Raw genomic sequence first — 22,868 nt, 5'->3', positions numbered from 1 at the left:
GTTAGTGCCCGTTCCTTATTTGTGTTTCACCACCTGCGCGATGGACCTCACTGTCCGGTGTTGAGAAGAACAGTTGGGTCCAAAACCTTGGCATGTGGGACTTGGCAAAAACTAAGAGACAGAATGGAAGATGAAAGGTTCTCGCCTCAGCCAGCCACTGATGTCACACCTGAGGGCCCCCTAAAGGAAGCGGCCCGGCCGATATTACAAGGGGTGAGCCACATGGCTAGCAGGTCACTCGGGCTGGGTGAAAGAACACACGATTTGGATTCAGAGGACTCAAGATCAAAATCTGACTCAGCATGAGATCCTGGGCAAGTCTCTGGGGCTCTACAATGGGGGTTTGCCCGGGAGTGCTTCTCCGGGGAAGCCCAATCCAAGGAATCTTCGTGAAGGGCCTCATTCCACACGCCGACGCTCTCTTTAGGAGGGGCCCTAGAGCAGCCCCGTGTCACTGTGAGCCCCTCAAAGCTATGTGCCCCCCCGGGTGGGGCGAGGGACCCCTTCCTGGAATACCTGTAATTCTAGCTAGTGCCAATTTTCAGTTAGATTAATGGACATAAAAATGTATTTTCCCCCCATCAAGTTCTGCCAGGTCAGGAATCCTTGCTCTAGAACCTGGCTAGAGCAGCCACTCCAGCAAAGGAAGTCCAACAGAACCCGTCCAGTCAGAAAGCTTTAACAATGATGTTTATTTCCAACTGCCCTCACAACATGGCCTCACCTGCCCGTTCTGAGCACAGGCCAGGGGCCAGAACTTGCCTCCAGCACCAGATGGGCCTCATCAGAGAAGCTTCCCCTGGGCGCAGCCTACATGGGCAGGAGGGTGGCCCGAGGGTCCCGTTCTTCTGGCCTTTGTCCAAGATCACGGGAAGCCTACTGTGGGGCCTGGAAGCTGGAGGGGAGCGGGAAGAGCCTCTGAGTGGGAGTTATCTCTCCACGAAAAGGACTCACCCAGGGCAATGCCCTCCGGAATTCCAGAAGCTCATGAGTTGGCTCAGCAGTCCAGGCCCTAATCTCCCCGGCAGCAGTGCATGCAGCTGGCAGCGCCCCCATTCCCTCCCTCACTGCTGCCCCTGAAACTAGAATGAGCACCAGAAGCCTCTGGCAGATGGGAGACCTTTGGTCATCAATCTGAAGGAGAAAAGAGGGAAACAAAAAGAAAGAATGATGAGAAAGGACCGGCTTTGGGCCCTCACCAGTCCAGGTTCCTTCTGGCTTGCACCCAGCCTGGCGAGACCCCGCCAAGCACAAGTGCCCCAGGAATTCTCTGATGATCCTCTTCCAGGCAAGCGAGAATCACTTATTGGCCACAGCAGAAAGCTGGTCCCGAATTCGGCCCAAGCCATCTAGCATGGTGTCCAGCGTTTCTTTGCTCAGCTCCATGGTGACAGCTGAGATAGCAGGCTTGTCCCCACACAGGCTGGCATCCTCCTGGATCTGAAAAGGGAAGAAGTCTGTGAAGATGGGATTAACTCTCCCCTATTTAGTCTTTAGATTTTAGCCACCAGAAACGTATACACCCCCACTTAATCTTTATGGGGGACTTGGGGAGAGGTCTATGACCCACCTGTGCTAGCGAGTGACAAATCAAAAACAAATGACTACCCCCTGGACAATCCAAAGCAAAGTTAAAGCTGCCATTGGTCCACAAAAGGGTGGAAGGAAGGCACAGAAACTGGCACAAAGAACTGTCTTTAAAAATGGAGGTAACTTCCTGTGACCAGTTTTTCCCCCTTTGAACTTGGCCTTGAAGGCACTCTGGCTTGGGACCTCAGACTGCTTCCATTTGGACTGCCACGTGAATGAGTGAAAAGGCTTACTGGCTTTTCTGGAAGGACTAGCCCTCATCTTGGAGGAGGCCTCGTGGTTAGAACCCTCTGAAGCCCTGCCTCGTTTAGATCTCTGTCTCTCTCTCTCTCATTTTCCTTCATTTCACTGTTTCTATTTGTAAATAAACTATCATAAAAAGCCATTCTGACTTGAGTAACTAATTTCAGCAACCATATTCTTATATATTCAGTTCAACCCGTTTTAACCTTTACAAGCCCCCAAGATTGTGGGGTGGAGGAGCAAAGAGGGAGGTGCAGACAGCAACACTGAACCTTGGGGCTCCAGCACCTGAGGGCACGCTCTCGTGAGGACTGTGGGACCTCCTGCTTTGAGGGGACTGAATGAGCCCACAAAGAGGACCCGCCATTGGTCCAGAGGTGGGAGAAGACCCCAGACGGCACAGGATACCGTATACACTGACTGTAGTGTGACATCAATGGATGCTGTAAGGGCAGTGCACCTTTTTACCTTCCTTCCTGGCCTGGCCTGGCCTGGAAAGAGTCAAGCCAACGGACGTGTGGCTCTAACTTTACCATTAACTAGTTAACAACCTTGGGAAGTCCCTTCCTCTCTATGACTCAGTTTCTCCATCTGTAACACAAGGGGCGTGGGCTGAACGAGTTCTGATTTTTAGTGGCCCTCAACAGAAAACAGTCCATACCTTCATCTGGAGCAGACAGGTGGGCACTGCCATTCGGGTGATGCTGTCTGAGGCCATCTTGACATCCACCCTCCAGTCCAAGTCCACCAGTCGGGGCAAGGAGACTGTGGAAAGGGAAGATTATACTCAATGCAGGAGGCTGCTTGGCCTGGCTCTTGACCCCAACATCTACAACCTACTTCCTGACTTCAGTGGAAGCAGGGAACAGACGGGAGAACAGGCTGGAATACAGGCTCGGGGCATCCTCGGCTAACACTCTACCTGGGCAAGTCAGGGCACCGAGCTTCCCTCACAGCGAAATAGGGACAATGGCAGCCAGGCCTTTCAAAGGCTATGGAGATTAATGAGTCAATCATTGCACAAGGCTTTTGGCTACCACTTTTTTCCCCTTAACTTTTATCTTTTGGCTTAAAATGAATACTAAGTATTGGTTCCAAGGCAGAAAAGCAGTAAGGGCTAGGCAATGGGGATGAAGTGACTTGCCCAGGGTCACATAGCTAGGAAGCGCCTGAGGCAGGTCTTCCCAACTCCAAGCCCAGGGTTCTATCTACTGTTCCAATGAATTGCCTCATGAGTGATCTGTTACAAGGGTTTTCTTTTTCTTTCTTTTTTTTCTTTAAGGTAGGAGAAGTGGGAGAGAGAAAATAAAAGCTTGTTAACTGAAAATAGAACTTAACAAAAACAAAAAAGCTTTTTCAAGGACTCCCCCATTCAAGACAAGGTCCCCCTGTTCTTCCTTGTGGTTCTCTGAGGCCTGGTGCTCTCAGGGGTCCCTGCCAGGCCTCACGCACAGTGAATTATTGGTTTGCAGGGGATGTCAATGTTCTGGGCTCAATCGTTTTAGAAAATGCAGAGTTCTATTTTCCTTTAAGCCGGTTCAGTTCATGGGTCATTAAAAGAGAAAGCCATTAACACTTGGGCTTGGTTTGAGGTTTCGCTAATGAGGGAGGCCCCTCCAGGCTTCAAGCCTCCAGGCCTGAGCAGACCCAGCACTGGAGGGTGTCCAAGAGGGGACAGCACAGCAAACTAGAGGAGAGGCCCTCCCCATACTCACTCTGATTTGCCTGGGCCTCTTTTCTCCATGCAGGCCTGTTAAAAAGAGGAAAGGGGGGAGGGGGAGGGAGGATGGAGAAAATTGAGTCTTCTGATGACTAGGAGAAACCCACAGGTATGACAAGCACACTTGTACCACAGGAGCCCTTTGGTGGTTCCCTTCTGCAAGCATGTAATATTGGAATTAGCATTTTCTCCAGGCCTTCCCAGAGCCAAAAAACAAAAGGCCGGCTCCTTAAGGGATAAAGGCTTTCTCTTCCTCTCGGTTGCTTTTAAGGGAGCTGGTGATGCCAGCCAGGGGCATGAGTGTTTGCTGGACGTGTCCAGAGTATTTTTGAATGAGAATCCTAAGTTACCAGGTGGGCAGCATAATCCTATCCCATTTGGCAGGACACAAGAGCGCTTTACCCCGTCACACAGCTTGTCGGCTTTGAGAGCTGGGATCTGAACCAGAGCTCCCTGTTGCCGAGGCCAGAACTTCCACCCTCCAGACTGCCTTGTCCCCGTTCATGCAACAGGTGTCTACACTTTCGAACTGTCCCCAGGACACCCTGTAACCTCTGAGTCCCAGCGATTTTGGTCCCCGAGGAGCTAAATGCTTTAGGCTTGGGAGCTGAGGCTGAATGCCAGGGGACAGCAGACAATCCACCGAGGGAGGCACCATCCAGGGGAGGCCTGTCTCAGGTTTTACCCCCCTCCCCACCTCAGGTGAGCAGAAGCTCACTGACTGGCTCTGGTGTGAGCTGAAGGGTCTCTCTGTGGTTTTCTTCCCCACCTCCCTTTAACGGATCGAGGCACTCACACATGCTCCATGATGATTTTTGTCAACAGGTTTTTGAGGTTTTGGTGGAAGTTTTCAGGAAACAGGGCAAGAATCTCCTCCCCTGCAGTCAGGTCCCTGTAGGCCACCAGCCTGGTGAGGCGGTGCAGGGAACGGATCAGCTGTAAGAAAGGAAGGTGTCCGGGGGGTCAAGAGACACCTGGCAGACGGAAGAGCCAACACACCAACACGGCTAGACTTGGTCCTACGTCTTCCAGAAATGGGGCATCCACACGGTGCTGATCTGTCCTGCTCGGGCTGCCGAGAAGCTGTGGGAACCCCTCAAAAACACTCCAAATATCACCGACGTACCCAACTTACGCGGCTCCTCTGTAAACGCACAGACAGTCAGGCCAGATTATACCCTCCTGAGGGGTGGTCTGTCTCAGCGAAGGGCTGGACTGTCCAACCCTGAGGTCCATTGGAGCTCTGTAAGTGCCCCTGGACCAAAGAACTTCTGAGAAGCCTACGAGCTCCAGGAGCCTAGAATTCTGTCTCCTGCAGGAGGACTGCAAGTAGGAATTAGGCTGGATCATATGAGTCCCTTCCAGCTGTAAGAGTCTAAGGTCGGACTAGCAATCATAACTCGGAGCGAACTATTTCTTTTCTTTTTTCTCTCAAACCTCTTGTCTTCCATCTTAGAACCAATACTGTGTAAAGGTTCCCAGGCAGAAGACCAGGAAGGGCTAGGCAATGGGGGTTAAGGGACTTGCCCAGGGTCACACAGTGAGGAAATGTCTGAGATTTGAGGCCAGGACCTCTCATCCCCAGGCCTGGATCTCGGCTCACTGAGCCGCCCAGCCTCATACCTCACGCTTTTTCGTACAGTCTCCAAAACACTTCCACAGGCCTCACCTCACTTAACCAGCATCCCGCCCCCAACAACCACCCCAAGAGACATGGAAAGCAATGGGAATTATCCTCATTTCTCAGCAGAGAAACTGAGGCTCAAAGGTCCTCGGGTCCACACTAAGTTGTGGAGTTCTGGCTCCACGACTGAAGCTCTTCCCCTTGAGTATAGCCACGGGCACCTTCAGAACACACTCACTTGATCTGCTTCCTCCTGGGTCACGGACAAACTGGAACAAGTGATGTCCAGCAGTTTCTTTGAGCCAAGAGCTGAACTGGAAAAGCTCTCTTGGCAGAGCTGTCTGACGACATCTTTTGAGGAAGCCTGTCAAGAAAGAAGAGGAGAGTCTGGCCTCAGACAGGGAGAACGATCTCAACACGAGCCAGGGGCCCGAGACGCCCTTCAACAGCTCATCCCAAAAATACGGATGGTGTTCAAAACTAGTGAGAGACGCACTGGAGGAAAGCAACCACGCGAGACCAACGGTGGTGGGGCCTCGTTTATGTAGAAACCCCAAAGGATCTTTTTCAATATAGAAAATGAGATGAAACAAAGCTGGACAGACAAAAGCAGCAGGAAAATCATTAGATTAGAATAGGAATGGGCTGGACAAAATCCAGGCCTAAGGGTCTCTGGGAGGCCAAGTGGGAGAGCAGAAAGAATGTTGGGCGTCAGGGTCTGGGAGTCTGCAGTTCAAGCTCCTCCTCTGATACTTACTGGCTGTGTGACCTTTCTGATCCTGAAGTCTAGCTATAAAGTAGAAATAAAAATCCCCATAGCACTCAGGTCACTAAGTTACTGTGAGACTCACAGAAAAGATCAGAACCACACACACTCAAGGGAGTGTGTGCACAAGTGCCCTGCAAATGTTAAAACATTACATAAATTTCATTATGCTGTTTTTAGGTCCTGAAGAATAACAGATGAAAGTTTGAGAGAGGCGGGTGGGTGGTTCAGTGGATTGAGAGCCAGACTTACAGATCAGAGGTCCTGAGTTCAAATCTGGCCTCAGATCTTCCTAGCTGGGTGACCCTGGTCAAGTCATTTAACCCCCATTGCATAGTCCTTACCTCTCTTCTGCCTTGGAAGCAATATTAATTCTAAGACAGAAAGTAAGGGTTAAAAAGAAAAGAAGGTTTACAAGAGGCAAATTTGTAAGTGCTATAGTGAAACAGACAACAATCAGTAATAGGCTTTCTTCTTAGATAATGTTACCTTCACTAGAGATCTCTAAGTAATAGCCTACTACCAATTCAATTCAATAAACAGCTATTATAATCATAGGCTCAGAGATCTAGAGATGAAAGGGAATTCAGAGATAACAGAACCTAAAAATTCTCATTTTTACAGATGGGGAAACTGAGGCTTGAAGAGCTTAACTAAGAGCTTTGTCTAAGTTCACAGAGATAGCAAATGGAAGAATCAGGATTAATACCTGGGCAGAATGACTCCAAATCTGGTACTCTAGGCAATGGCCAGGAGCTTATTCTCAATATTGGTAATAACCACTTATCCTCTGATTTTGTGTCCTAAAGTTCCTTATAGTTCTGTGCCTAGTCCTCATTAACTCTTTTCTAGACTATTGCAATTTTTTTCCTTCTTTTAAAAAATTTTATTTTTTTCCAATGAAATGTAAAAACATTTTAAACACTTCTTTTAAAATTTTGAGTTCCAATTTCTTTCCCTCCCTTCCTCTCCTCTTCCCTCATTGAGAAGGCAAACAATTTGATACAGGTACTGAAGGGAATGAGAATCCTAGACCCCCTGACTCTTTTTTAAATAAGACTCCATTTATCCCATTAATCAGTACATAGCCAAGGCAAGTGATTAATCTGGGACAATGATTCATTCATAATCAACAGAATTACAGTAAGATGAATAGAATTCTAGTAATTGTATTTTATAAGAAAAAAATTTCAAACTCCACAATAAATCTAACTACTTCCTCTTTTTACTGTAGCTCTCTGTAACCTAGCATTGTCACAGAAGGGTGTGATCCATCAAGTAAGCAGAAAGCTCATTAACCATATAAAACATGTTTGGATGATGAGTGGTGGGAGCCCTAGAAATGTGCTGACCCCTTGACTGAGAGACATCGCTAACAAATCAACTTGAAAGCCATCCCAACCAACCAAAACTCAGTAAGAGTCTGCTGAGAAAGCTCCTCAAGAAGATAACACCCAGGGGGCAGCTGGGTGGCTTAATGGATTAAGAGCCAGATCCAGAGATGGGAGGTCCTAGGATCAAATCTAGATTCAGACACTTCCTAGCTGTGTGACCCCATTGCCTAGCTCTTACCGCCCTTCTACTTTGGAACCAATATACAGTGTTGATTCTAAGATGGAAGATAAGGTTTAAAAAAAAAAAAGATAGCACCCTCTCATTTCTGGAAAATATATCTTCCTGTCCACTGTCAGAGAATGGACCCCACCCCACCCATTGACCCTAAATCGATCTCCCACCCACTCTTTTCTAGACTTGCAATTTTTTTCTTCTTTAAAAAAAAATTTATTTTTTTCCAATGAAATGTAAAAACATTTTAAACACTTCTTTTAAAATTTTGAGTTCCAATTTCTTTCCCTCCCTTCCTCTCCTCTTTCCTTATTGAAAAGGCAAACCATTTGATACAGGTACTGAAGGGAATGAGAATCCTAGACCCCCTGACTCTTTTTTTAAATAAGACTCCACTGAGACCTAGGATGGGTGGTTGACTACTAGGGTGGGATCTTGAATGATACAAGGTGAAGGTATAAAACAAGGAGAAAACTCTCATTCAATTATCTTAAGTGGGAGGAAACCTATAAAACTGGGTCTCTCAATAAACCTATTATTGGCTTGGAACTTTGCCTCTTTGTTTCCTTGAAGATTTTCTGAAGATTGGCTGAAAAATATTTGCCACACTGCAATTATGCAAATCTATATTTCCTTATCAGTCCTGTTGTAAATGAAAGCAGACCAAAAAGTAATATAAAGTATTATATTATATAATATATATGTATATATTTTATATATAAGATAAAATATGTTTCATTTTGCATTCAGTTCTTTTTCTGGAGACAAATAGCATTCTTCATCATGAATCCTTTGAGATTGTTTTACTGAGAATAGCTAAGTCATTCATAATTGATCATCATAGAGTATTGCTGTTACTATGTACAGTGTTCTCTTGGTTCTGCACACTTCACTGCATCAGTTGATATAAGTATTTCCAAATTTTTCTGAAATCATCATGCTCATCAATTCTTAAAGCACAATAGTATTCTAACACAATCATACACTACAACTTGTTCAGTCATTTCCTAATTGATGGGTAACCCCTTGGTTTCTAATCCTTTGCCACCACAAAGAGTTGCTATAAATATTTGCTTAAATATTTATAGGTATAGGTTCTTTTTTTTTTCTTCTCTCTTTGGGATACAGACCTAGTGGTGGTAACTACTGAGTCAGAGTATGTTCATTTTTATACCCTTTGGGCATAGTTCCAAATTGCGCTCCAAAACAGTTAGATCAGTTCACAACTCTACCAGCGGTGCATTAGTGTCTCAATTTTTCCTACATCTCCTTCAATATTTGTCACTTTCCTTTTCTATCATATTAGTAGTTTAGATTTTTTCATATGAATTTAGATAGTTTTTTATTTCTTTGTCTGAAAATTGCTTGTTCATATCCTTTGACTATTTATCTCCATTGGAGAATAATTTTGATTCTTATAAATCTTACTCAATCTATACATTTGAGAAATGAAGCTTTTATCAAAGAAACTTGCTATAAAATTTTTTTCTCATTTTCTGCTTTCCTTCTAACCTGGCTGCATTGTATTTGTTTATGCAAAGACATTCTTATTTAATGTAATCAAAATTATCCATTTTGTTTTGTTTTGTTTTAAATCCTTACCTTCCATCTTAGAATCAATACAGTGTATTGGTTCTACAGCAGAAGAATAAGGGCTAGTTAACAGGGTCACACACCTAGGAAGTGTCTGAGGTCACATTTGAACCCAGGACCTCCTGTCTCTAGGCCTGGCTCTCAATACACTGAGCCACCAGCTGCCCAAAAAAATTTTCCACTTTATATTCTATAATGTTCTTTTTCTTGTTTGGTCACAAATTCTTTTCTTTTCCATAGATCTGACAGCTAAACTATTCCATGTTTCCTTAATTTGCTTATGGTATCACCCTTTATGTCTAAAATGTATACCTATTTTGACCTTAGCTTAGTTAACAGGGTGAGTTGTTCATCTACACCTAATTTCTGCCAAATTATTTACAGTTTTCCCAGAAATTTTTGTCAAGACAATGAGTTCTCAACCCAAAAGTTTGGATCTTTGGGTTTATCAAACACTAGATTACTCTAAATGTTTACTAGTGGATACTTAATCTACTCCATTGATCCACCAGTCTATTTCTTAGCCAGTACTATCATTGTTGTGATGATTTACTCTTTTGTAATATAGTTTCTGAGATCTGGTAGGGCTAAGCCACCTTCCTTCACATTTTTTCATTGATTCCTTTGATCTTCTTGAACTCTTGCTCTTTCAGACGAATTCTGTAATTATTTTTTTCTAGATCTACAAAATAATTTTTGGTGGCTTGATTGGTATGGCACTGACTGTTACTTAAGTAGAACTGTCATTTCTGTTATATTGGTTCAACCTACCCATGAGCAATTTAATATTTTTCCAATTGTTTAAATCTGACTTCATTTGCATGAAAAGTGATTAGGTTTATCTTGGCAGGTACTCTCAAGTATTTTATATTGTCTGCAGTTATTTTAAAAGGAATTTCTCTTTCTATTTCTTCCTGCTTGACATTGTTGCTAATATGTAGAAATGCTAATGATTTATGTGGGTTTATTTTACACCCTGCAACTTTGACAAAGTTGTTAATTATTTCAACTAACTTTTTTGGTTTAATCTCTAGGAATCAGCAAGTATAGCATCATCTGCAAAGAGTGATAATATTCTATTCTAATTCTTTGAATTTCCTTTTGTTACCCTATGCAACAGCCTTCTAACTGGTCTCTTTTCCTGCTCCAACCATTTTCCTCTCTAGCTGCCAAAGGTTAGGTTGATAAACTCCAGATACTCTTTATTTCTTCTGGAATCAACATAGACTCCCCAGTTCAGACATTTAAAGCTCTTCAAAATCTGGCCCCTTCCCATCTTTCTGATCTTCTGACATCTGGTTCCCAGCCATAAACGTTCTGATCCAGTTACACTAGCCTGCTTGTCCTTCTTCTACTCTTGAAATTGGACTTCCCAACTCTCTAAGTCTGAACTGTATGTTTAAAAGTGAGCTACTTGAAGGCAGGAACCTTTGGTAATCCCAGAGTTTAACACAGTCCTGAGCACATAATTAAAGTTTAACAGAGGCTTGCTGGGACAGTAGTATTATATAGGATCACAGATTTAGGGCTGAAAGCGGCTCCTAAAGCTAACAAGTCCAGCCCCACTGGTTTCTGAATCGAGGAAGCTAGGTGGACTAATGGAGCGCCCACTGGACTTGGAATCCAGAAATCCTAAATCCTGCCCCTGTCGAGCCCTGGAACCCTGGACAATCACTGATCCTCTCTTGGTCTCAGTTTCCTCCGCTATTAAAAAGAGATAATAACGAGAGACACCTCACAGGATTGTGAGGCCCAGACAGGTTTGGGCATTTGAATTCCCTGAGATAGGATGGATCATCGCTCCTGCGCGCTCGAGGGGGCCAGGCTACACAAGGCCCATCACTAGGGAAGGAGCTCAGGGGCAGCGGCCTCCCAGAGAGCGGGGATCTCGGCCAGGACCTGGGGCGGTGAGAGGCCTCAGGGATGGAAAAGGCAATTGGAAGGGAGAGGGCTGCGCTGCCTACCACCACCCGGCGTCTCAGGGGTTACTCTGCCCGCCCGCCCTATGGGACCACTTCTATATTACCTTCAGCAAGCTCTGCAGGGCCGCAAAGTCCACCGGTGCCTCCGCAGCCATCTTCCTCCCTCCCCGTCACATGACTTAGGTAGTCCAATGGCGAGGGGAGAGAGCGCGCACCACGGAGTCACGTGGCAGCCGGTGCGCCCTTTGGCATGCCGGGAGTTGTAGTCAAGTGTGGTGGCCCCTCCCCTGCCTAAAGAAAGCAGAGCTCAGAGACTGGCATTTGAAAGCTAAGGAGGGAGGAGGCTCTACTGGAGAGGAAGGGGATCGTCTCCCTAGGAGGTGGGTGAACTGAATGGGCAGGAAGGGAGCAAAACTGGGGAAGAGGGTCTGCTCTGAGATGAGAGGGAAAAGCAGTTATTGTCATCATTTTTATCCTCCAGTCACCATTAAGATTCAACCCAATCATGAATATTATTAATTATTATTAATTAATATTATTAATATTATGGTGATCCTGATGGTGAATATATTTTTCTCCCCATTTGTGGTGTTGGTGTCATTGCCCTCATTCTTTCTGATGACCACGTCAGGGATGCTGATTTTATTGTTCTTCTTATTCGTTTTCTGTTCTTATTATTTTACTTAGTCTGTGGCTATTGTCATCAGCATCCCATGGTTACTGTTGTCTTCTTGTGATCATTATGTTTAATATTACTAATATCATCCTTATTGTTACCATTGTTGTCCCCATTATTGCCCTCGTTATTACTTCTATTGTGTCATTATTGCTTTCATTGCTATGATTGATGTTTTTGGCATCCTTTGGTGCTTTGTTATTCTTATTTTGCCATTATTTGTTATTACTATTGTTGTCATTATCATTATCATTATTTTTTACTGTTACTATTATAATTTCATTGTTACTAATCATTATTATTTTAGTTTTTGTCTTCATTTTTATCATCATCATTATTACTATTATTACTATTGTTATTAGTTTATTACTACTGTTGTCATTATTATTACTGTTCTTGGGATCATTATTTTTTCTATTATTATTATAATGTTATTTTTACATTGCCACCATTATTATTATTTTATCATCTGTTACCACTCCACCATTATTATTTTGATTATTGCCATAATTCTTTCCACTGTCATTATCATTATTGCTCTTCTTACTATAATTATAATTGTTGACATTATTATTTTTTTTATTGCTATTATTGCTTTACTCTTGTTGTTAGGACAGGAAGGCCATGCAGTGGATAGAACTAAAGATCTGGAGTCAGAAGATTCATCTTCTTGAGTTCAAATCTGGCCTCAGACACTGACTAGATATATGACCAAGTCACTTTACCCTATTTGCCTTAGTCTCCTCATCTGTAAAATGAGCTGGAGAAGGAAATAGCAAACTGCTCCAGAGTCTTTACCAAGAAAACCCCAAATGAAGTCATCAACTGAACAATAAAGGCCATTTAATTTTATTAAATATTATTATCATTAATATTTATTTTTACTATTACTATTATGATTTTAGTGCTATCGTTTTATTACTGTTCATGTCAATTTTTATTTTTACAGTCATCAAAATTACTGTTTTCATTACTATCACATATTGTCATGATTACCTATTGTTAATGTTATTTTATTGCTAGTATTGCTGTTAGTTTTTATTGTCATTATTGTGGGGGGAGTGGGGTTTACTTGGATTTTTAGGAGGTATTAAGCTTTCTGCTTCACTGAATCTTTTAATTCTAAAAAGCTCTATTATCTCTGCCTCTATCCTGACCCTCAAAATATTATATAGTATTTTTCAAATAGTATTAAAATATAGTATTAAATATAATATTTTTCAAAGTTATATGGAGATCATTGATCTTAGAGTTGGAGGATTTGAATCTAAGTCCCTGTTAGGTCTTCAACTTGCAACCAGTGGGACTCTGAGAAGGCAAATCCCTTCCTCCATCTGAGTCTGTTTTCTTTATGTGTGTAAAGGAGCTTTTAATACTTGAACTCGGGGCTGTTCTGAAGAAAGTGTCTTTTAAACTATAAAGGATGGTGTAAGTGTCCAAGTTGATTGTTTTGTAAAAGCCATTTACAAACTTTGAAGTGCTGAGGGCACATGAATTGTTGCTATTGTCTGTCAGTTTCTTCTTTCCTTTTCATTTAATAATATATATATGTATGTTTGTATCATTTATGTATATTACATATATATACATATAAGCAGCTAATAGAATATACAATCCTAGAAGGCAGAAATCATTTATCTAACATTTAGGTATTTCTTAGGTTCTAGAATTGTCCAGGAATTCAGAGATCCCTTTGGTCATTTAACTAAGCCAGTTTGCCCAAAGTAAGTATATCTTGGGCACTAGTCAATAAATAGTTCTTAAGCTGCCTCTGTATGCCAGCCACTGTGTTGGGGCTTCAACGAAAGACAAAAGACTATCCCTGCCCTCAAGGAGCTCACAGTCCAAAGATCACAGTTTCAAGTAAGAGTTCCTAGTGTTATCTTTTAATAAATGTTTGTTGCTTGATCAGTCTAGAGCTAGAAAGAACCTTGGGGAGAATCCAGTTTTCTTTTTTATAAGTGAGGGAAACTGAGCTCCAGGGAGTCAAAGTGACTTGGCTAGACTCACAAAAGGCTCAGAGTGGGAGAGCTTTGAGGTGAAACCCTGGATCTGGACAGGCTACCCTTTGCAAGAATGCAAGACTCCAAAACTTAGCTTAAAAATAAAAAGAGAAATGCATTAATTTGGAAGTCATGTTGAGAGGCCAGAGAGACAATGTGCAGGTGGAGCACTGCCTCCTCCAGGAGATGGGCTTTGGGGCTATAAAATAGATGCTTATCAGGAGCCAGTTGGGATGTGTCTATCTGTGCTCATCAAGAATGACGGGGAGGCCAGGGGGTCTCAAAAGTAAATGAAAAATGAATCTGGAGTGTTGGGGTGTCTAGGGGAGCCTATACTCCATATCAGATAGAGAGCCACGCCTAGAGGTGGGAGGTCCTGAGTTCAAATGTGACCTCAGACACTCCCTAGTGGGGTGACTCTGGACATGTCACTTAACCCCCACTGATTAGCCCTTAACACTCTTCTGCCTTAGACCCATACACAGTACTGTTTCTAAGACAGAAGGAAAAGGTTTAAAAAAAATAGAAATAAATAAATTCACACAAGTTAGCAAGTCTCAGAATTGGAATTTAAGCCTAGATCTTCTGTCACCAAAGCCACCACTCTCCATTCTCCCACTGTATGCCTGGTTTGTACCTGGAAGACAGTTGTTCACCAAAGGTAGATCCAATTATTCTCTTTAAAGGGAATCATGGGGGGGAGGGCAGCTATGGTAGCTCAGTGGATTGAGATCCAGGCCCAGAGATGGGAGGTCCTAGGTTCAAATCTGGCCTCAGACACTTCCCAGCTGTGTGACCCTGGGCAGGTCACTTAATCCCCATTGGCTAGCCCTTAGCACTCTTCTGCCTTGGAACCAATACACAGTACTGATTCCAAGATGGAAGATAAGGGTTTAAAAATAAATAAATAAAATAAAATAAAGTAAAGGGAATCATCAGCTCTGTGGTGTAGTTTAATATCACAGCAGTATTCTGAATCCTGACACCTACATTTAACATCTGTGGGATCTTCAGCATTTCATTATTCTGGGACTCAGTTTCCCCTTAGGTAAAAGGAGGAGATCAGACTAGTTGACCTCTAAGGACTTTCCAGCCTTAGATCTAGGATGCCGTCATTATCCACCTCCCATGAACACCCTCTAGGTCTAGAATTTACAGAAGTGTTTGCATTTGATCTCCCCATTCAAATGGAGGTGTTTGAAGGCAGGGATCCAGTTTCTGCTTTCTTTGTAACCCCAGAGGTTAGCACGGTGCCTCCTACGTAGTAGAAATACTTAATAAAGTCTGGTTGACTTGACTTGACCAGTTGACTTGTTCTCTGGGACCAAGACTGGGCTTCCCTTGAGCACTCTATTACTTGGCATTAGCATAGTCATGGCACACATCATTCTTTTGTTTGACCACATCACTTCGCCCTACCCCAGTGCATAAGGTCTTCCTGTGTGTTTTGGAATTCTGATTTTCATCATTTCTTCATGTGAATTCATTGAGCATGTAGCAAGCCCCTGCTATGTGCCAGGCACTGTGTTAGGAGCTGGGGATACAGAGACAACACCGTCTCCAGCCTCCTTTCTATAGTGGGGGGGCGGGGGGGACATTAATATATTTCTCCATCTATTTCCTCCATCTCTTCCTCTTCCCTTCCTTCCTTCTTCATTTCTTCCTCCTGGGGTTGGAAATGACCAAGAAGTGACCTAGAAGCCTGGTACCGGAGGAGACCAAGCAAAAACTCACCTCTCAGAGCCCAGGACGGATCTGGGGATGGACTCAGAGGAATGAAGACAATGGAGTGTGATCAGAGAAAGAACACCATCCAGTTTGGTTCTAGTGTAGCTTATTATAAATAATACATTTCTTTCTAGAACCACAACTCATCCAGCCATTCCCCAGGCAGCAGGTGCCCACTTTGTTTCCAGTTTTTTCTCCCACAAAAAGCCCATTTCTTCTATTTGGGTCAGGGAGAGGTGAGATCCCAGCATTATCCAGGGGAGCTGGTAAGAACTTTATAGGACATCTAATACCGTAAAGGGATTTGTAACCTTTTTGTGTGTAATGGTCCTCTGGTTTGTTTGTTTTTTAATCCTTATTTTCTGTCTTAAAACCAATATTGTGTATTGGTTCTAAAGCAGAAGAGCAGTAAGGGCTAGTCAATGAGGGTTGAGTGACTTGCCCAGGATCACACAGCTAGGAAGTGTCTGTGATCAGATTTGAACCCAGGACCTCCTGCTCTCAATCCACTGAGCCACCTAGCTGCCCCCAGTGGCCCTCTTTGGGAACCTGGTGATGCCTAGTTTATAATATTGTCATTTAATGTATAAAATAAAATATATAATATTACAAGGAAGCCGATTATATTGAAATTCACTTGTCAAAATCACTTTTAAGCAAGTTCATGGACTCCAAGTGAAGAATTACTGATAGTCCAACTCTCTCAATGGGAAAGCTGATGGTCCAGAGAACTCCTTTTGCCCAAGGCCAACTTGTCAATAAGTAACAACTAGGATTTTGAACCCAGGTCTTGTGGCTCCAAACCCAGGGTCCTTTCTGCCTTTCACCATGCTATGTGCTCAGTTGTCACTCTGCTGCTAGACATGTCTCACAAGGTGCACCTCAAAGAGCCTCTTGGTCTGTGGGTCAATAGCCCTTCCTACGCCATCAGAAATTCCCTCTTGGGGCAGCTAGGTGGCTCGGTGGATAGAGTCAATCCTAAAATCTATAATAAAATGAAGGAGCTGGGTTTGTTCATCCCTAAAGTGCCATCCTCTGGTCCTATCCCCTATGGAACCAGTCCATCCCTAGGTCTCAGTTTCCTCAAATGCAAAGTAAGCTCATTGGACCTGTTGCTCTCTTTGGCCTCCCAGTGGCCAAATCCCTTTTCTATGAAAGGAAGTAGATCCCTAAGCAGGGAAACAAAAAGGTAGGAAGGTTTGGGAGAGGAAGTATCTCCGCCACAGGCTACTGAGTGGTGGGGAAGGTCCTCTCCTCACACAGGGGTTCCTGTGCCCCAGGATTGTGGGGAACACTCCCAAGAATGATCAGAGAGCTCAGGCAGATGAGAGGATGACAAAGGCCTTTCTTCTCTTCTTCTGGGGGCAGCAGGAACACAGGCAAGTTTGGAAAACAGTGATAATTGTTCCTAGAACACAGGATGTCTTTGTTCCCAAAATACACAAAGCTGGGTTTTGACAATGGCCCTTCACCCTTCATCCTGGAACACCCTGGCCTTCAGAAGTGTTTTTGGGTCCAGAACCAGGAAAATCTTTATTTTGGGCCAGCAATGTTGTTTTTTTCGCACTGATTATAATCCAACAAGCATTTTCTTGTTTTGTGTGTTTGTGAGATGTCTTTAATATGTCCTTGGGCTGCCCTCCTTTCTTTCATCTCTTCCTCTTCTCCTCCTTGGTTTGCAAACAACCAAGAAGCAACAGAGACCAGATGAGGTACCAGATGATACCAAGCAAAAACTCCCCTCCCAGAGCCCAGGGTGGTTCCAGGGGTAGACTCCGGGGTTTAGGTGGGAGAGGAATGAAGAGAATGTAGTATGTGCAGAGAAAGAAAGCCATCCAATTAGGTTCTGAGATTGAGGTGTTCAGTCATTTTTCAGTGAGGCCTGACTCTTCAGGACCCCATTTGGGGTTTTCTTGGCAAAGATGTTAGAATGGTTTGCATTTCCTTCTCCAGCTCATTTTACAAATGAGGAAACTGAGGCAAACAGGTTCCATGACTTGGCTAGAATCACACAGGTGATAAGTGTCCGAGGTCGGAGGATTTGAACTCAAGGAGATGAGATTCCTGATTCCAAGAAATAGGGACAAAGAATTAGATAATGGATTCCACTTTGGGGAAGCTGATTTGGAAATTCCAGGAGGACATGCAGCAGGAGATATCCAAAAGGCAACTAGAGCATCTCTCTGGTCACAGGAATGTCACGGACACAACTCAACCCCCTCGTCTTTCCATAGGAGGGCAGGCGTCAGGTGAGGTGAGGCAGGATGGAGGTGCCAGGCAAGGGCACACTCTACGCTGGGAGGATCTGGTCCTATGGAAGGCTGCTGCCCATCCTTGAATCCCACAGCTGGGCCAGAGATGTTCTCCCCTGCCCGAAAAAACAGCCAGCGCCCTGGCCCTCCTTCCTGGCCCTCAGGATTTCCTCTCCATCCCAGACCTCCTAATTACGAAAACACCGACCATCCCTCGGTGCCCACATCCTGATTCCTGTGGGTGGTCCAGAGAGGCCAGCAAGACCTGGCGGATGCCGGGTGGCTCCTTTCCATCTCGGCAGTTTTCTCCTTCCTGTTGTCCCAGGAGGTCTTGCTGTTGTCCTGGATATTTTTCCTCCCTGCCCTGTGGTCATGAGGTCAGCGTTCGGCTTCCCACTGGAAATCAAGACTGCCCGAGTCTCTCCCTCAGTGGGAAATCTGCGGTTGGTGGTCATCCTCTGGGACTTTGGCCACATCTCGGGCCCAGTTGTGGCACTCCAGGAGGGGCAGTGGCCTTCCTCAGGACCATCCTGTGGGGCCGGAGGATGCTGTATGGCTACCTTGAACTTGTTCTGTCCCCTCTCTGCTCATTGCTCGGGTCTTGGGCACTGGGAGCTGGACCTGTTCTTTTGGTGACATTTAAGAGGATTTCTGGAATCTCCCACACTTTCTGCTTCAAGCCTCTTGCCCCATCCTCAGGATAGAACTCTTGGGATAGCCCCAGCGAGCCTAAGCTCTGGCTCTCTGAGGGCAGAGACAAATTCCGTTGTGTCCTGGAGCCCCCAGGGCCTGGCACAGTGCTTGGCCCAGAGGAGCTGCCTCATAGATGCCTGTTGGGTTGTAAGGTGGCGGCTGTGCAGCTCGGACCCATCCCAAGCATTCCCCCTGGTCCTGGGTGCACTCAGGCCACCAGCCTGACCCTCTGCCTCCGGCTCAGCGGCTCCCTTGCCCTTCCAGGATCCAGGAAAGCTGAGGGACCCTGAGGCTGCCCTGTGAGGTGCCCCCGTGCCTTCTTGCCCCTGGTAGAGCTTCATAACGCTTGTTGGATTGGATTGAAATGGATTCAGCTAGGACAAGTTAAACTAATATTGAGAAAAGGCTAGAGAGAAAACCCACTTGGCTGTGTCTTCCTAATGTATATTGATTTTTAAGATCCTTTCAGGCGCAAAAACAAGGCTCCCATTCATCGCTTCCAATTGGATTCCTATTACGGTAACAGGGAGGCATTGATTAGGAGTGCAGGGGGAGGAGGTGTGTCTCCACTGGGCTTCCTGTGATGGGGGTGAGCTGGGGGCTCACCAGATAATCAAGGCTCCCCTTCCTTGAGCTCCTCCGGCCCTCCTTCGTATCATGGTTATTCATGTCCCTAGCTTTTCCCCATTGGGTCTCCAACTCCTTAAGAGGCAGTCTGACCAGGGGAGAGAATGCTTCATTGAGAGGCAGAGGACCTGGGTTCGAATCTTGGCTCTGCTCTTCACTACCAATGTGACATTTACTTTGCCATTTCCTTCTCCAGCTTGTTCTACACATGAAGAAGCTGAGGCACACAGGGTAAAGTGACTTGCCCAGGATCAACTTTGAACTCAGGACTTCATGCCTCCATGGCCCTTTGTTGGCTATGTCACCTTCCTGCCCCATAAGCTTTACTTTGTAAGGATTTACCTGTCTCTGGGCAGCTAGGAGACTCAGTGCATTGAGAATCAGGCCTGGGCTCAGACACATTCTAGCTGTATGACCCTGGGCAAGTCATTTAACCTCCATTGCTAGCCCTTACTGCTCTCCTGCCTTGAAATTTTATCACAGAAATCCAACCTAGCTAGTAAGTGTCCGAGGCTGGATTTGAACTCAGAAAGATGGGTCCTCCTGACTCCGAGGCCAGCGCTCTAAGCACTGTGCTACCCAGCTGCCCGGCTTTTAGGACATGCTCAATAAATAGTTGTTGTAAAATGAAGAGGTTGCATATAATGTTTCACATGAATTATTTGTGTTTGTATTTGGGTGGGTTGGATTTCTACGAGTGTTGTCTTACAATGACCAGTATGGAAGTATGTTTCCATAATAATATCGATCAAAATTGCTTAGCCTCTGGGCTTGAGGCAGGGAAAGGAGGGAAGACGTCGGACAATTTGGATCTTATAATTTCAGGAAATGTGTGTTTCTTCATCATTGGGAAAATCAGATCTCTTTTAAAAAATAAATTTTCATTAGAATTATTATTTTTTCATGAAGAGGCTGAATTAGATCATCTCTGGAGCCCTTTTCATCTCTAAACCTTTGACTTTATGAATGACGAGCTATGGGGAGAAGACCACGCTGTTGGGATGACTTCCCCGGGGCCACACGGCTTGTAGGGCTCTGAGGGCTTCCTGGCCCGTGGGCTGCCCCGCTTGCAGGTTTAGAGCAGTCCTGCCCTGGCAGAGAAAGGGCCCGGCCAGGTAGTGGTAGAGCCCACTTTACCGCTGGGAGGAGTTCCTTGAAAAGCCAAATTTTTCCCAGTCGGTACTCAGTCAGGGTCTGCAGAGTGGGGTTTCCAAGGCCGTAAAGATGAGATTCAGACCCAACACCTCTGATCCCACAACTGCTCCTCCCACTGAGTCAGGCTGAAGTGGGATCTTCATGGCGGTCTCCAACTCACTGGTTAGAATACCAGGTGTGGGCAGTGAGGTAGAGAAGGGAAGCTTGTAGTGATGCTTTCTCTGTGCCAAGCGCTTTACACATAGTATCTCATCTGATCCTCACAAGAACCCTGGGTGGCGGGTACTATTAGGATCCCCATTTTACAGAAGAGGAAACTAAGGCACACAGAGGCAAAGTGGCTTTCCAGGGACACCCAGCTAATAAGTATCTGAGGCAGGATTTGAACGTGGGTCTCCTGGACACCAAGCCCTTTGGTCTAAGGAGATGTCTCTGAAAGGCACAACTGGATTCACTAACACACTGAGGCCATTCTTAAAGCAGTCCTGGCAAGAAGGGATTGAGAGACTGAACTGAGGTGATGACTTCCCAGAAGAGGCTGGGAGACAGAAACTCAGCTCAGCTGAGAATCCTCCTGCCCTTCAGTTATGGGCTGGACCCTGCCTGTGGAAGGTTACACCAACCATTCCTCGATTCCTTAGTGGGCTGTCTCTTCCTGTCTTTTCTACTTTTGCCCCTGCTTTTCCCCCTGGCATCCCTTCTTCTCTCAACCCCTCTGGAGTCTCCTTAGCGGGCTATCTCTTTCCCTCTTTTCTACTTTTGCCCCTGCTTTTCCCCCTGGCATCCCTTCTTGTCTCCTCATCTCCTCTGGAGTCTCCTTAGCGGGCTATCTCTTTCCCTCTTTTCTACTTTTGCCCCTGCTTTTCCCCCTGGCATCCCTTCTTGTCTCCTCATCTCCTCTGGAGTCTCCTTAGCGGGCTATCTCTTTCCCTCTTTTCTACTTTTGCCCCTGCTTTTCCCCCTGGCATCCCTTCTTCTCTCAACCCATCTGGAGTCTCCTTAGTGGGCTGTCTCTTCCTGTCTTTTCTACTTTTGCCCCTGCTTTTCCCCCTGGCATCCCTTCTTTTCTCCTCAACCCCTCCGGAGTCTCCTTAGTGGGCTATCTCTTTTCCTCTTTTTTACTTTTGCCCCTGCCTTTTCCCCTGGCATCCCTTCTTTTCTTCTCTGCCCCTCCAGAGTCTCCATTGGCAGCAGCATCTTCCCTGTCACCCACATATGACATGCAGGAACCCAGAGAGAAGGACTGTGGGCAGAGCTGGGAGCAAAAATTCTTGCCCTGAAGCCCCAAGAGTGTCCTGCTTTCTCATCATTTGCAAGCTGAAGTAGCCTTTCCTAGTCCTGGTACTGAAGGGCTTGGTACCCACAGCTGCTGGCTGCCATGGCAACAGATGTGCATCCTCCAGTCCCAGAGGCAATGCCAGATGTTAGTGCTCCTGAGAACACCGCAATGGCGTTTATTCCCAGAATAATTGGAAAGGAACGCATTTAATCTGATCATGAAGAAGACACTAAAAGTTAATGGTTTAAATAAAGAGATTTCTCCTTCCTTCCTCTCCTCTCTTCTCTTCCCCATAGCTCCTTGGCCCCCATCAGGCCTGAGAGAGGCTCTTGGCTCTTTTAAAGCTAGATAGATTACCTGCTCTGTAAAAGAAAGTGGGCAGTGGATTGAGAGTCAGGCCTAGAGATGGGAGGTCCTAGGTTCAAATCTGGCCTCAGATACTTCCCAGCTGTGTGACCCTGGGCAAGTCACTTGACCCCCATTGCCTAGCCCTTATCACTCTTCTGCCTTGGAGCCAATACACAGGATTGACTCCAAGACGGAAGGTAAGGGTTTAAAAAAAAAAAGAAAGTGGGGAGCAGCTATAGGGACAAAGCCAGGCCTGGAAATGAGGAGTCCTGGGTTCAAATATTACCTCAGGCACTTCCTCACTATGTGAGTCACTTAACTCCCTGCCCAGCCCTTACTGCCCTACTGCCTTGAAATGATACACAGTATTGATTCTGAGATGGAAGATGAGTTTTTAAAAAACTGCAAGCAACTTGCTTGTTTTTATAGGCAGCCTAGCACACAATAAGTGCTTAATAAATGTTTCTTGCCCTGCCTCTGATTGCCATTCATCTCTTGAAAACTCTAAGTTAGAGAGAAACCAAGAGCTAGTTTCTTCACTAAGGTGTGCCCTATTGCAGCAAATTCATGGGTCAAGCCTCCATCCCTATTTTCTGCTTCTGGGACACTTCTGGCTTCAAAATCTCCAGAAATATGAAAGCGAGAAGGGACCTTTGAAACCATGTTACAGGCGAGGAAATGGAGAACGGTCCAGTCGTTTGTCCCTGGGCAAGACCTCTGCCCTCCTAACTAAAGTACAGAGGGACATGGGGACCTGGAATGTTCTCACCAATAGATAACCACCCCAACGAAGCCATCAGACTTCACACCACCTCCTTGGGAAGCTAAGCCCAATGAGACTAACCCATCATGGTGGGGAAAGAAGATGGCGCACTCTTTGGATGTTAGAAATGAGACTTCAGACTTCTGAAGCCTGAAAAAAGGAGCTGGATCCCTGCCTTTGCCTGGAAAACCCTTGTTCCTTCCTCTTCATGCAAGTCCAGTGGTTTTTTTCCCTTTAAAAGTCAGTCTAAGCACCACCTTCTACAAGAAGCCTTCCCTGATTTCCTTCAGGTTCTATACCTCCCCACCCCACCCCTTAAC

At 45.3% G+C, this 22,868-nt stretch overlaps 1 protein-coding gene across 1 annotated transcript; it reads right to left on the bottom strand.

Annotated features, from left to right (window-relative positions):
* Positions 1–668: 668 nt before the first annotated feature.
* COMMD9 (COMM domain containing 9) lies at positions 669–11,264 on the bottom strand. Its single transcript, XM_001363885.4, has 6 exons — positions 11,129–11,264; positions 5,416–5,541; positions 4,350–4,489; positions 3,549–3,583; positions 2,495–2,598; positions 669–1,440 (listed from the first exon to the last, which is right to left on the bottom strand). Exons 1-6 carry the CDS (start codon positions 11,177–11,179, stop codon positions 1,300–1,302), a joined length of 597 nt encoding a protein of 198 aa, XP_001363922.1. The 5' UTR covers positions 11,180–11,264; the 3' UTR covers positions 669–1,299.
* Between the last annotated feature and the right edge of the window lie 11,604 nt (positions 11,265–22,868).

This window comes from Monodelphis domestica, chromosome 6 (genome assembly GCF_027887165.1).
Source record: "Monodelphis domestica isolate mMonDom1 chromosome 6, mMonDom1.pri, whole genome shotgun sequence".
Taxonomy (NCBI): domain Eukaryota; kingdom Metazoa; phylum Chordata; class Mammalia; order Didelphimorphia; family Didelphidae; genus Monodelphis; species Monodelphis domestica.
Note: the sequence above shows the minus strand (reverse complement) of the source record. Positions and strands in the feature narration are given on the sequence as shown.